This window comes from Saimiri boliviensis, chromosome 19 (assembly GCF_048565385.1).
Source record: "Saimiri boliviensis isolate mSaiBol1 chromosome 19, mSaiBol1.pri, whole genome shotgun sequence".
Lineage (NCBI taxonomy): Eukaryota > Metazoa > Chordata > Mammalia > Primates > Cebidae > Saimiri > Saimiri boliviensis.
In genome coordinates this window covers 32818723-32834961 of record NC_133467.1, presented here as the reverse complement: position 1 = coordinate 32834961, position 16239 = coordinate 32818723, and the positions used below count along the sequence as shown (strand labels likewise).

Genomic DNA, 16239 nt, shown 5'->3' with positions numbered 1-16239 from the left:
TTTATGGCTGTATAGTGTTCCATGGTGTATATGTACCACATTCTCCCTGTCCAGTCTATCATCGATGGGCATTTGGGTTGGTTCCAAGTCTTTGCTATTAAAACAAGAAGTTCTGAAAGAAAAGAATGTACAAGTATATACTCCATTAGGCAGAACAGTGACATCATCACCGATCTGTAGGCTCTGGAACACTCCACTCTATGCTTATGAAAGAATAAGTCTTTAAAAGAAAAATAATAGTCTTAGCACTATTATGAAAATATTTTAACTTTGTGAACCCACTAAAAGTGTGTCAGAGGCCCCAAAAGGATTCCAAATCAAAATGCCAAAATCATTGCACTGTAATAAACACACACACACACACACACACACACAAACACAAAACAGCAAATGTAGCTAATAGGCCAATTTGAAGATAAGATGGAATCACAGTAAATACAAAATTGATCTAAAGGAAACATAAAGTGATAGATAAAAAGAAAAAATATAGCAACATGCCAGATTTAAAATAAAACATACTGATAATTGCACTGTGTAAATTGTCTAAATATCACAATTTAAAAAGAAAAATTACCAGATTGAATATAATAAAAACAAGGCCTGATTATATGCCACTTGAAATATAAGTGGCATAAGAATCCCACTTGAAATATAAGGAACAGAGTATAAGCCAAAGGGTGGAGAAATATGCACCATGCAAAAACTAATTAAAAGATAGCTCATGTGGCTTTTATTAAAGTCAAAGTAGGTAGACTTCAGAACAAAGAATTTCACCAGTGAAAAAGACTGATATTTCATAATGCAAAGATTTAACTTCATCAAAAAGACATAACTATCCTAAATGTATATGCATATAACAGAGCTTCAACATATATGAAACAAAAACTGATAGAACTGAAAAAAGAAGAAGATAAAATCCACAACTATAGTTGAAGATTTTAAAAATAGGTGAATTTCTACAGTAACGTAGATATTCCAAGTAAACATTTGTTGGTTTGAATTACTGGGTTGGGATCTGCAGTTTTGCTCACGAAACTGAATTTTAACCTATACTTTTGAAAAGTAGATATTGGTTGCATCAATTGATTCTTCAATTAGCAGAGGAAAAATCCCAATGTAATCTGCATTAATTACACCATACCTAGCCTTATGATGTTCAGAACTGAACATCATATAAAGTGAGAAGTTGAAGAAATGGAACAGTTTACTATATAAAGTGAGTTATATAGTAAAATGGAACAGTTTACTATATAAAGCCTGTTACCATATAAAGTGAGAAGTTGAAGAAATGGAACAGTTTACTATAAAATAGTTAGACATTGCATAACTAAGATCTGCCTTCACAGATCTGCAAGTTCCAACATGGAAAAGAGACCTGATTTAATTTATAGGGCTTTGCAAATTAGATTCTGAATTCTGAATTTCTACAAAGAAGCATGTTAATGATTAGGATAAAGACATTTTACTTTAATAATTTTTGTTTTACAAAAAATAGTGGTTCACAGGATTGGAATATTCTTATTATGGGAATATACAAACAAAGCCATATGCCCATTTGTCAGAAATGCTGAAAGAGAATTAAGTGGGAAAATGTGTCAGATATTTTTAAATTCCCTTGAAGCCCTAAGATAGTGCAAACTTCTTCCCATAGGTATGGCCTGGTGATGTTTTGGCCAACTGAATCTCAATCACACATACCTTCCTCTACCATTTTTTCCCCTCTTTCTGTTATCGCTTGAATGCGTGGTTCATGGCTGGCAATGTTCTCCAGGATGACTTGGTGCCTATTCAGAAGATTTTTGGAGGCAATCAGGTCTTTTCCTGCAGAGGAAAGAAATTTCAAAGTTTGGGATTATCCTGGTGTATGGAAGTAGCATACCTCACTTTTTTTAGAATTCTTGGACACACAGGTTCTTCCTTTGAGTTCTAACCATTGAGAAAGATTCTTGAAATTTATGTCATCTGTCTGAATCCACTTTACTTATCTTTGCTTTTTCTCTGGCTTCTTTTTAGTCATAAATTTCAGTTCATTATTATATAACAGATAATGAAAACATCACTATTTTTGTTGAAAGATAGGTGGGAAGGCAAGTAACTTCTTAGTTCAAATGTCCAATATTATGCACACAATTGTCTTTCAGCATATTGTGATGTACAAGGAACTTCTACTTGCTAATTTTTATGGACTTCAGAAAGATTTTAAATCCTCTATGCATAAGTTTTCTCATCATGAAAAAGGTAGAGTGTAACTGGTTTGAAGATCTATTTGTAATCATCAGAAATAACTTACAAAAAATGCCTCACTGATTCCCTACCACTAACAAGCAAACACTAAATACTACTTACTGTGAATTTCTATCTTATAAGATCCCCTAATTCTGCTGTCTACTTCATCCTCCCTGCCTGTTAACCCTGCTTTATCTCTTTGTCCTCTAAACTTTCTTTCTTACTACTTCCCATTCAAAACATCTCTCCAGAAACTTTCTATGCCTTTCCAATAAGCCTCAGACTTTTTCCTTCAATAAAGTTTTCCCAGACTAACTCTTCCATTGTCACAATTGTTCAGCCCTCCATAGATTTTTTCCAAAATATGCATACCGACCTGCACTATATTTGTGTACACCTTTTTATGTACCTCAGTAAAAATGCACTGTCTTTGACACTGGTGAACTAGCAACTTCTGAAGGAAAGAACAGTATGTGCTTTATCTGCTTCTTCACCCCTGCTATTGTCTGAATAAATAGCTCATAGCCAACTACAGCCTAAACACAAACGCCTAGTATCTCAGACATTAACCATGACTGCTCAAAGATCTTCACAGTAACTTAAGTTTTAGAGCAAGCAACCAAATGCTGAGCACTCTAGCTCTTCCCAGAGGCCCTAAATTCACAGCATCATGTTCAGTTTTAGGAGATGTATTTTTTAGTATAATTTAAAAACATCTTTTTATGAAGGACTGGACAAATTTTCATGAGGCTGAGGAGAAAGAGCTAAGAGCAAGCTTTCTACAATCCCACTGCTGTACCCCAGATCTCTCAATCTACAGACCCTGGTCCTTTCCTAATGTCTCAGCCTGCTCAGGCTGTACTAACCAAGGTAGGTGGAAGCAGCTGAGGGTTCAGTCTCTTGGATCCAGGCCTCCTCATCCTCTGTGTCTCTACAAATTAGCTGTAGTTGGAGTAAGTCAAAGAGCTTCTTCTTCCGGGTGGCCAGTGGCTCTTTCAGAGCTTCAAATTGGGATACCAAGGACTCCTGCCTTGCCCGTATGTCCTTAGAATCAGGATGGCCTATTTCTTCAAAATATGCAGCCAGCACTGTGAGGGTATCCACCTGATCCTAAGGGAGAAATAGATCGAATGTCAAGAAATCCCATCATTTAGTAGGAAGTGATAGGAGTTTGGCATGGTGGAAAAGGGGGCAGGGAAAAATCAAGTTCCCGTACACACTGTTATTATCTCTAATTAAATCAGTGAAATGGAGTTGGATGGATTGCTACATTGAGGACCACTACATCAGGTGAGGCTCTTTGTAGGAAAGTAGTTCTCAGAACATGTTTTAGAAACATCAAAATATTTATAGAATGCTTCAAGGGAATCAGAAAAGTTAGAACTGCAGAGTTTGATTGTTTAAGGGTATTGATAAATTGGGTCCCAAGAGAAAAAGCAGAAGTGTTTTTCTATCTCAGTTCACCTTCTATATTCTTTCTCTCTCTTTTTAAAAAGAGCTGTAAGTGCAAGTAAATGGAAAACTCCTCAGGCTTAAATTTGTTGCACAGCAAAAACATACCTATGAGATGAAATGTGATGTTATAAACAAATGTCAGAAGCCCAGAAAAAGAAATTTAAAGGAATGCCATGCCACCAGATACTTGTCCTCCTTTGAGACATATCTGAGAAAGGAGGGACACAGAAACAGGATTTTGAAGGCTCTCCCTAGAAATAAAATTTTAGTTGTATATCTATATGATAAAATAGATGTCATAGGTACATTACATCAAATTTTTATTCGTGAGGTAAACTATACCTGGCCTGGCAGAAACACAGTACCCAGGATTTTCATCTGCTTGTTTTTCTCATTTGTTTGTTGGGTATGAGAGTGGCACATAAGCGAGGAGGGAGAGCATGAGGAAAAATACCTAATTCACGTGGGGCTTAAAACCTAGATGAGAGGTTGATGGGTGCAGCAAACCACCATGGCATATGTATAACTAAGTAACACACCCGTGCATTCTGCACATGTATCCCAGAATTTAAAGTATAATTTTAAAAATGTTCTTCAAGAGATAAAGAAACATCAGGCATTCGGTTTTATTTTTGCTATTTTGCCATTCAGTCCTCAATCTATAAAGGATTTTATCTATGGCTCCTCCATTTGGAGAGAAGTTTAAAAACACTGACTACCAGTAACTTCTTAAAACACATACTCACTTTTCCATAAAAAATTAGAGGCCTTACACTTTTACACTGTTGGTGGGAATGTAAATTGGTTCAACCATTATGGAAGACAGTGTGGCAATTCTTCAAGGATCTAGAACCAGAAATAACCATTTGACCCAGCAATCCCATTACTGGGTATATACTCAAAGGCTTATAAATCATTCTGCTATAAAGACATATGCACACATATATTTATTGCAGCACTATTTACAATAGCAGAGACTTGGAACTAACCCAAATGCCCATCCATGATAGACTGGATAAGGAAATGTGGCACATATACACCATGGAATATTATGCAGCCATAAAAAAGAATGAATTCATGTCCTTTGCAGGGACATGGATGAAGCTGGAAGCCATCATTCTCAGCAAACTAACACAGGAACAGAAAACCAACACCACATGTTCTCACTCATAAGCGGGAGTTGAACAATGAGAACACATGGACACAGGGAGGGGAATATCACACATCGGGGCCTGACAAGGGCTTGGGGGAGGGGAGGAAGAGCATTAGGACAAATACCTAATGAATGCAGGGCTTAAAACCTAAACAAGGGGTTGATAGGCACAGCAAACCACCATGGTACCTGTATTTACCATGTAACAAACCTACACATTCTGCACATGTATCCCAGAACTTAAAGTAAAATAATTTTTTTAATTAGAGAAATTGTAAGGAAATAAAATCCTTCAGTAGCTAACTGTGCTCATTTCTTAGGACATTCTTGTAAATCAGAACATAATAGAAGGATTTTCAAACATAATCATTATCATCATCACTATGGGTCCACTGTACTCTTTGAAAACCTCTAATGTAGTGTAAGGTGCACCTGATGAGGGAGAGAGGCTATCTGGCTCATATCCTTGGCTGCCAGTCCACTGCTATTTGGTCTTGGGAAAGCTCTTTCACCTGTTTTGATCTTAGTTTCTTCAACTATATAATGAAAACTTTGGGCTAGAGAATACTGAAGATCTTTTTCAACTTTAACATTCTGTATCTAAAATTTCCCTCGCAAGCATCAATTCTTTGCCTCTACCTCCACTAGAGGTTCAAATTCCTGGTGTTCAGCCAGCCATCCTAACTTTCCCAAATGGTGTGACACACTCCTATTTCTTAAGTTCCTACACATACAGTTTATATTCTTCACGATGTCCTTTTTTGTTTGCTTTTAAACAAAAAAATTAAACAAAGTATACCCCTCCATCCTCTGAAACTCTGTTCTCTTGGTAGATTTCAAAGCTATATTTGTATGGTTTTACTACTACAGTCTTCTACTTTATTTAAAGCCCCATTTGTATACTAAAGGTATACAAATGACTTTTTTCCTATTTTCTGTAGATTCTTCTGTTTTATCCATTTAACTCAGAGTGACCATAGAGCAGGCATCATGAAAATGTATTTTTGAGAGGCAGGTTAGTGTGATCTCCTAGGGAATGGTGGAATAATCTTTAAATACAAGTTAGGATTCCTGGGATGGGAAATTGAGTTGGCTGGAAGTGGATTTCCACTGAATTCTCCAAAACCGTAGAATATCCATGATCTAGGAACTTTGGGAATAAATTCATTTAAATAATAGTCTCGTATGATATTGGAGGAAATACCTCTGAAACTAGCAATCAGACATCTGTTTATTACAGTCCTGGCTCTGTTGTTAATTTTTGCTGTGACATTGGGAAAGTCACTTTACTTCCGTGGATTTCAATTGTCTTTATTTAAATAAATAAATTTTAAAAAAGGTAGAATTTAAAATATTTTTACTCTTTGAATCACAGAATACCTGAACAGGAAAAAACAACTTTATCCCAAGCCCTTATTTTACAGATGAGGATAGCAAGGATACTGAGAGGCCAAAAGCAAAATGACCTATCAAAGATCACATAACTAATAACCCATAAGAATGTACATACAACCCAGATTTCTAGATTGAGAGAGGAGTTTATATTTAGAAAAGTCAATAGAGCCTTACATGAACCATGAGGTTCTGATCAAAGACACTGAGCACTCAGCACCCCTGGCTAGATTGGAGGAAATCTGGGGAAAAGGCAGTTGGTTTACTGACAATTTTGAGTTTTTACCTTTGGTTCTTCACTCTTTTGCTCTCTGAATAATAATAATTACTTATTATGAGTGTGCTCAGAACATGTACAATGATGGCTTACAACTGGCCAGAGAGCTAACCACAAACCTGACGAGCAGTGACAGCTGACTCCAGGAGGCCATGTTTCCTGAGTCGATTCTGCACATCAGCCAGGCCTTTCCCATAATCCTCAGAGGTGACTTGCCACTCCACCTCCTCTAGCCAGCGCTGCAAATCTTCTGCATTATTTTCAAATTGCAGCTGCTGATTGGCCTCATACAACTGGGTCCCTGGGAGAAGACAGCAGGTGGAAAACATTAGGTACCATAACCAGTCCTCTTTACACTATAATATACCTTCCTCCAATTTAAAGATCAATATAATATTTTAATATTGCAAAGAGGAAACTATAATGTCTCACATGTCTCACAAAAAGTCATCTTCATTTGTAGAATTCTGATAATATTTGTTTCTGAATATAGTAATGTTCTCAAAGCAAAAATAAATAAGAAGTTATATTGCCTGATAAAGTATAGTTCTGTAGTGTCAGATTTTAACCATCTTGGGTGCTTACTTATGTGATTTTTACTCTCTATCCAGATCTCTTTTTCAAGAAAATTCAAATCCAAACACTCTGTTTTCTAGGAGAAGCATAAAGAGGTTGGTTCAGTTTGAAAGTTATGTTTCTTTTTATAAAATTATTTTATTGAACTTTGATTTCCCCCTCTTAGTGCCTTTTATCACCAACTGTTCCCCACAATTTTATCTTCTAGATCTAGAAAATGTCTTTATTCACACTCTGCTCAAATTGATTCTGTACTATGATTTTATAGCAATTATTTGAATTATTTCTGCAAAGCAATTGCTGTGTCTCCTGCTGGTGAGGAGTGGCAGTGAGATATTGTCATAGCCAAGTTGGATTTTGTTTTTCTAAACCAAAGATAAGGATATTATAAAAAAAATCAGTATGATATATTTCTTCTGTAATCAAGGAAAAGTCATGTTTAAAGATGATATTTATAACAAGGGGCACACTAATAGGAAACACATTACCTGTGTTAATTACTAAAATTGATTAATTTTCCAAAGTAAGGGGTAAAATATAAGTGAAAACTCTCCAAGAAGACACGTGGGATTGTTTTAAGAGCTTATAGCGGAACCTAAACATTTTCAAATAGGTTTAAAAAATCAACAAGACATCAGACTCTGTAAGAATAAAATGTCGTAGGAAAATCACGTAACATTAACAATCTTTTAATGTTTAATATAATAACCTGGGTCATAGTATCTTGTCCAGTTTATAGAACCAACATACAGAAAGTTCGTGATTCAAGAATATTTGTTCAAGGCAAAGGAAAACAACAAAGTGGGGAAAAAGTGAGGAAACCCAAGGTAATTTCAGCGCATCTTCCCCTGCCAAAGAAATTTCTTTAAAAACCCTACAAACCTGAAGAAAACATAAAATTGTGTTAATACATAGTATTATAATTTCAGGCTGGATTTTTAAAACTTTACCAAAAAAAAGAAGGACACAGGGAAGCAAATGGGTAGTAGACCTTCTCATAGAGGCTGCCAGATAAATTCACAGTACTGAACATGACTGCAGTGGATTTCATAATTTAGAAAATGACATTTCACCAGAACCTCTGCTTTTTACCTTTCTGTGCTGTAGCATCCAGCAGGTCCTTCCAGAGGCTGTCAACTTCACTCAGACGAGTGGCCACATGGTCAGAGGCATAGTGATCACCATCAATCATCTCTTGGCCAGTTTTCTGTATGTTTTTGAGCAGGATCTCATTATCTGCCAATTCCTCTTCAAAGGCTTGCTGCTTTTGAACCCTGCTCTTCAAGTTCTGTGTGTCCTGAGATAAGATGAAAAAAAAAAATTAATTGAAGAATGAGGGACAGAAATTTTGAGAATAAGAGGTTACTTCTCAATAGAAATCTAACTATAGTAAGAAGAGAATAAAAGGAACAACTTTCTTAGTCCAACATTCAAGAAACTCATGCAATTAATCCCTCTTTCTACATGTGGCAGACATGGCAAACTAATTCGGCTTTTTTTTTCCCCACTGGGCTTAGATATGGCTTGAAGATCATTTTGAATATGACACCCCATTCAAGCACTAACAATCAGAACTGTCACGAAAGGTAAAAATTGTTTTCCATTCCTCAGCTAGTATATGAATGTTCCATCCATTTGACCCATATATAGATGTTTGTTAAACATATATTGGAGCTGTAACTTATCTAGTGAATGCAAACACACACTAACAAGTTTCACAAAATGAAATGCAAGGATAAGATGGTCATAGCTCTATCAAGTTACAAGAACAAAAGGATCAGAAGTATACAATTAAGACTAAATGATATCAGGAAAATAAACACTTTCAATAGATACTGGCCTAGAAATCAAAAGCCTAATTCTTGCCCTGATGGTAAATGTGAAAGTTTGTAAATATACATGTGTATACATGACAGTTTACATTACATAACATTTTCAAGTGCAAAATATGTGTTAATACAAACCCTAGGGAAGAGGAATGTATGGCTCAGAGATAATTCTGCAATTTCCATAAACAAACTGAAACAAAAATTCAAGCCCAGGTTTACTGCTCTAGAGTTCATGCTTCCAACTTTTTGTTAAACCACCTTCTAAATAACTGGATAACTTTGGGCAACTCACTTCCCAGTGTAGATCCTGGTTTCCTTATCTATAAAATAAGGGGTTGTTCCTTGAGCTACAAAATTTTATGTTTATATTGTACAAAATATTTAGGTTACTTTTGAGTTCCTAGTAGTTTTCAGAAATGTAAATGTATTTTTGGGATTAGACACAATATTTACCTACTATAGGGATTCAGAGGGGAGCAGAAAATGTGAGAAAGGGGCAACAAGCAGCTCAATAAGGAACATTTGCCACCTTCCCCCATTTGGCTAAGAATCATCAGAAACTGTGCCACAGGAAAGAGGTGAGGAACATCAGGGTTTAGGAAAACTAAAATCTAGATCCATGATATTTAACTGGATAAACAGCCTTCAGGGAGTCATTGACTTTTTCTGAACTTCTGTTTTGTCATCTATAAAATGAGGCTCACCAGCTAAATGCTAAATTTCATTTTACTCCAAGACTGTGCTTCCATGAAATGAACTCCTGATAAGTCTATCTAGCTCCTGAAAACTCTGCCTACCTTGTAGTCTTCATCATCTGCCAACTTTTTCTTCTTGTTGATCCAGTTCTTTAGGTCATCTGAGTCCTGATACAGTCGTTGCAGAAGTAATGAATCCTTTAGCAATCTACGTCTAGTGGCAGCCCTTTTACGTAGGGCATCCCGCCGGGCTAACAGCTGCAGAAACCATGAGTAAACTTATGGTCAGCAAAACCAGGTGTGAACACATGAGATTCACTGACCATCCCGGTCACCATGCCCACAACACTCTTCCTGATTCTGGTGCACAGGCACTCAGAAGCTCTAGGTCTTTGGACATACCCCATCACGGATAGCAGCAATGTTCTCTGAATCATAATGGTCATCATCAATCAGTTTGGTTGCAGTCTTGTCTACAGTCTGAAAAATAAAAATAAAAATGAATACTCTTTCCTCAGTGACTACTGAGTTAGTGGCCACAGTTTGGGTAGCTATTTGAAAGTGAAGCATAGCAATGTCGGAGGAGAAGTTTTAAGGCCAGCAGATGTAAGTCCTCATTCAGATTTCTGTTATAAATTGTATTTCAAAACATATACCTCAGGGCATATCAATCACCTTCTCTGTGTCACAATATTTTTTAAATACAGGTTACAATAAATAAATTCAGATGTCACAATGAGGTGACTGGTTTATTCTTGTCTTCAAAAGGAGGCACTAAACAGATACAGCCATCTATCTGTCTATCTATTCATGTATTCATCTCTCTTCTCTCCTTTCTTTCTCTCTTTCTCTCTCTCCATTTATATGGGAGAAGAGTCAGAAATTGCAGAGGTAAGTTTTTACACGTGTTTAACCAGAAATCTCCCAAATTACTAGAGCTCAGAATTAATGTGTTGAATACAAAAATTATCTAAAATACATGACAACATTTTATAAACAATAAATTATTTTATACTGTTAGCTTTGACCAATGAGGATCAACAGAAAGAACAAACATATCAATTAATAAGGGACTTGATATTAATTGGACTTTCACTTCTTCACCACATTGATTTAACATTAACAGAGAAGACTGGGAATTTGCCTGTTACTTTTGTTGCTGCTGCTGCTTCTGGTGGTGGTGGTAGTGGTGTGTGTGTGTGTGTGTGTGTCAAGGGTGGTGTTAAAGTCAGCACAATCCTAGAAACAGCCAGAGACATATGACGTATTGTACCCATGAGGTCTTCCTTTGACTTTCCTGAGTCCTGCCTTTATATTCACCAGCTTTCTGGGCCATTGTAACTTAAGGTTCACATTTGCAATTGATGATGAAAAACAGAAAGATAAAGATATACTCTAATGGAAAAGTAGGCTGTAAAGGAAAACAGAAGACAGCACTTAGATATCTAGATGTTACCAGGAAAAAGAAAATTATATTTATATTGCTAGAGAGGAAGAAATAAAAAAATTAAAATTTCTAATGATTCTATATTGAATAACAATTAATTAATTTCTATTTACACTGTAGAAAATATAAAACATAGATCCACGATGGCCAAATAGGAACAGCTCTGGAGTGCAGTTCCCAGTGAGAATGCAGAGGGTGAGTGATCACCGTATTTCCAAAGGAGTTTTTGCTGCCCACAGACCAGGAGATTCCTGGGCGGAAAAGTGCCACGAGTCTCCAGCATGGCTATTTCAGCTGGCACAGCAGGTCTCTGCACAAAAACTCACACAAATCTGGGTGGTCATTTCAACTGGCACCTGGAATGCCCGGGAGACACAGTAGCCCATTCTAAGGAAAAAATGGCTGAAAAATGGAGCCAGGTGATCTGGCTCGGCGGGTCCCACCCCCACAAAGACCAGCAATCTGAAAGGCTCTGGATTGAGAGTTTCACAGCAAGCACGGCTGGACCCAAGATGGTCCAGCTCTGTGAGGGGAAGGATATTCACCATTACTGAGGCAGTCCTCCGCTACTGAGGCAGTCCACCATTACTGAGGCAGACCACCATTGTGGAGGCAGTTCTAACTATACCTCCATAAACAAAACTACAAGGAAGTTCACACAGCAGCTGGGCAGAGCCCACGGCAGCTTAGCAACACCTCTGTGGGCAGACTGTGAGTAGGCTACCTCCTCGCTGTGCAGGGCATCTCTGAAAAAAGACAGCAGCACATCAAGAACTTATAAATAAAGCCCCATCTTCTCAGAACATAGCACTTGGGAAAAAGAGGTGGTTATGAGTTTTGCTGCAGCAGACTTAAATGTACATGTCCAGCAGCTCTGAATGGAACAACAGAGTTCACAGCTTAGCACTCGAGCTCCTATAAGGGACAAACTGTCTCCTCAGGCAGCTCCCCAAGCCCCACATATCCAAAGAGACACCTCATAAAGGAGAGCTCAGGCTGACATCTGATGGGTATCCTTTGGGGACAAAGATAACAGAAAAAGAAACAGGCAGCAACCCTTACTGTTCTGCAGCCACTGCAGGTGTTCCTGAGCAAGCAGGTTCTGGAGTGGACCTCCAGTTTTCCTAAAAAAGAGGATCCTGACTGTTAGAAGTAAAACTAAAAAACAGAAAGAAATAACTTCATCATCAACAAACAGGACGGCCACTCAGAGACTCCATCCGAAAGTCACCAACTACAAAGACCACAGGTAGATAAATTCACAGAGATGGGAAGAAACCAGTGAAAAAAAGATGAAAACACCCAAACCAGAATGCCTCTCCTACCACAAGGGATCACAACTCCTCACCAGCAAAGGGATAAGGCTGGATGGAGAATGAGTCTGATGAATTGACAGAAACAGGCTTCAGAAAGTGGATAACAACAAACTTCTCTGAGCTAAAAGATCATCTTCTAATCCATTGCAAAGAAACTAAGAACCTTGAAAAAAGGTTTGACGAAATGCTAATGAGAATAAACAGCTTAGAGAAAAATGTAAATGAATTGATGGAGCTGAAAAACACAACATGAGAACTTCGTGAAGCATATACAAGTTTCAATAGCTGAATCGACCAAGCAGAAGAAAGGATATCAGATATTGAAGATCAGCTCAACAAAATAAAACAAGAAGGCAAGATTAGAGAAAAAAAGAGTAAAAAGAAATTAACAAAGCCTCCAAGAAATATGGGATTATGTGGAAAGACCTAATCTACATTATAGGTGTACCTGAATGTGATGGAGAGAATGAATCCAAGCTGGAAAACACTCTTCAGGATATTCTGCAGGAGAACTTCCCCAACCTAGCAAGGCAAGCCAATATTCAAGTCCAGGAAATACAGAGAACACCACAAAGATATTCCTCAGGAAAAGCAACCCCAAGGCACATAATCGTCAGATTCACCAGTGTTGAAATAAAGGAAAAAATGCCAAGGGTAGCCAGAGAGAAAGGTCGGGTAACCCACAAAGGGAAGCCCATCAGATTCACAGTGGATCTCTCCACAGAAACCCAACAAGTCAGAAGAGAGTGGACCCAATATTCAACATCCTTAAAGAAAAGAACTTTCAATCTAGATTTCATATCCAGCCAAACTAAGCTTCATAAGTAAAGAAGAAATAAAATCCTTTACGAACAAGCAATTGCTCAGAGATTTCATCACCACCAGGCCTGCCTTACAAGAGCTCCTGAAAGAAGCACTAAACATAGAAAGGAACAACCAGTACCAGCCACTTCAAAAATGTACCAAATGGTAAAGACCATAGACACAATGAAGAAATTACACCAACCAAAGGGCAAAACAAATAACCAGTAATAAAAAGGCAGGATCAAATTCACACATAATAATATTAACCTTAAATGTAAATGGGCTAAATGCCCCAATCAAAAGACACAGACTGGCAAATTGAATAAAAAGTCAAAACCCATTGGTGTGCTATATCCAGGAAACCCATCTCATGTGCAAAGATACACATAGGCTCAAAATAAAGGGATGGAGGAAGATTTACCAAGCAAATGGAGGGCAGAAAAAGGCAGGAGTTGCAATCTTTGTCTCTGATAAAATAGATGTTACACAAAGATCAAAAGAGACAAAGAAGGATGTTACATAATGGTAAAAGGATCAATGCATCAAGAAGAGTTAATGATCCTAAATATATATACACCCAATACAGGAGCACCCAGATACATAAAGCAAGTTCCTACAAATAGACTTAGACTCCCACACGATAATAGTGGGAGACTTTAACACTCCATTGTCAATATTAGATAGATCAACAAGACAGAAAATTAACGATTTCCAGGACTTGAACTCATATCTGGACGAAGCAAACATAACAGACATCTACAGAACTCTGCATTCCAAATCAAAGGAATATACATTCTTTTCAGCACCACATCACACCTACTCTAAAACTGACCACATAATTGGAAGTAAATCACTCCTCAGCAAATGCAGAAGAACAGAAATCGTTAACAAACAGTCTAGCCATGTGCAGAAAGCAGAAATTGGACCCCTTCCTGACACCTTACACTAAAATTAACTCTAGATAGATTAAAGACTTAAACATAAGACCTAACACCATAAAAATTCTAGAAGAAACCTAGGCAAAACCATTCAGGACATAGGCATAGGCAAAGACTTCGTAATTAAAACACCAAAAGCATTGGTAACCAAAGCCAAAATAGACAAATGGGATCTAATTAAATTCCAGAGCTTTTGCACAGCAAAAGAAACAATCATTAGAGTGAACTGGCAACCAACAGAATGGGAAAAAAATTTTGCAATCTACCCATCTGACAAAGGGCTAATATACAGAATCTTTAAAGAACTAAAACAGATTTACAAGAAAAGAACAAACCCATTCAAAAGTGGGTGAAGGAAATGAATAGATGTTTTACAAAAGGAGACATATATGAAGCCAACAAACATATGAAAAAATGCTCATCATCACTGGTCATAAGAGAAATGCAAATCAAAACCACATTGAGATACCATCTCATGCCAGTTAGAATGGCGATCATTAAAAAATCTGGAGACAACAGACGCTGGCAACAATGTAGAGAAATAGGAACACTTTTACACTGTTGATGGGAGTGTAATTAGTTCAACCAACGTGGAAGACAGTGTGGCAATTCCTCAAGGACCTAGAAATAGAAATTCCATTTGACCCAGCAATCCCATTACTGGGTATATATCCAAAGAATTACAAATAGTTCTGTTATAAAGACACATGTACACATATGTTCATTGTGGCACTGTTTACAATAGCAAAGACCTGGAACCAACCCAAATGCCCATTGATGATAGACTGGGCAAGGAAAATGTGGCACATATACACCAAGGTATACTATGCAGCCATAAAAAATGATGAGTTCATATCCTTTGTAGGAACACGGATGAACCTGGAAACCATCATTCTCAGCAAACTGACACAAGAACAGAAAATCAAACACCACATGTTCTCACTCATAGGTGGGTGTTGAACAATGAGAACACATGGACACGGGGAGGGGAGCATCACACACTGGTTCTGTTGTGGGGGAATAGGGAAGGGACAGCAGGGGTGGGGGAGGTCGGGGAGGGATAACAAGGGGAGAAATGCCAGATAATAGGTGATGGGGATGGAGGCAGCAAACCACACTGCCATGTATATACCTATGCAACAATCCTGCATGATCTGTACATGTACCCAGAACCTGAAATGCAATAATATGTATATGTAATAAAGAAAGAAAATCTAAAACACAATCATACTCTTCATTAGAAAAAAAAAAATGACCCACCGTCTAGAAAAACTTTCTAAATATGACTTGTAGAATAAGAATTGTGTGATAAAAATTGAGTATTTTTCTGGCTATTTTCACTTTGTTTTTCTAAAGATAAGTATTAACTTTTGGCTTTCTCACTATATAAACATTGTATGTTTATAAAATTAAATCAAAGAGTGAAAAACACACAAATAAACACATCAACAACAAAAGAAGAGTTGTAACTTGATTATGGAAAATCCTCAGGTTACATCTGGGAGTTATAGTAGTAATGCTGTCTAGGGACAGGTATTGTGTAAAATTATGTATACAAAGAGGAAGCCAATGCCCAAGCTAGGGCCCATTTCTTACTGTAATCTTCTCCTCCTGGGCAGTAAAGGCCTCCTCAAAGTCATCATGTTTCTGAAGAAGGGCTTCCGCACTGCCCAGTGAGTTTCCCAGATCCTCGTTTTCCAGGAAAGCCTACAGAAGAAAGCAAGCCACACCTAAACAGTGACTCACTGGTAAGAAACATTCCTCTTGGCATATCTCTGAAACAAGGACTAAGGCAGGAGGGAACAAGGTGGGAATTAGCACGGATTATGATAGTGGGTAGAGACTAACCTTAAACAGCAGGGGCTTCAGGCCTCCTTCCTGATACTCTCACACCATTTTCTCACCTGTGTTTCTGGGTCTGTCTGCATGGAATTCCCCAACCAATCTAGGCATTATTCTGAGCTCTCAAAACTGCCTCAAGTGCCCTACTCACCTCCACTCTAATGTACCCTGCCTGACTTTTCAGTTTTCTCTTCCTGACCCTTTACCAATTTGATATTTATTTTGCCTTACATTCAATTGTAGTGAAAGCCTCTCTGATAGGAAGGTAAGCATTTTTACATGCATTTGT

At 37.6% G+C, this 16239-nt stretch overlaps 1 protein-coding gene across 5 annotated transcripts in view; it reads right to left on the bottom strand.

Annotated features, from left to right (window-relative positions):
- The window catches only part of SPTA1 (spectrin alpha, erythrocytic 1), a 191191-nt gene that overhangs the window by 72720 nt on the left and 102232 nt on the right, over positions 1–16239 (bottom strand). For all 5 annotated transcript variants that reach the window (XR_012515066.1, XM_074389996.1, XM_074389997.1 and 2 more), the window contains 7 exons: positions 15705–15815; positions 10006–10083; positions 9706–9861; positions 8172–8376; positions 6623–6804; positions 3093–3336; positions 1699–1821 (listed from right to left, as the gene is read on the bottom strand). Coding sequence is in view for 4 of the 5 variants with exons in the window: in XM_074389996.1 (XP_074246097.1) it covers positions 1699–1821; positions 3093–3336; positions 6623–6804; positions 8172–8376; positions 9706–9861; positions 10006–10083; positions 15705–15815 (1099 nt within the window). In the remaining variant the exon portion in view is untranslated. The remainder of the gene's footprint in view (positions 1–1698; positions 1822–3092; positions 3337–6622; positions 6805–8171; positions 8377–9705; positions 9862–10005; positions 10084–15704; positions 15816–16239) is intronic.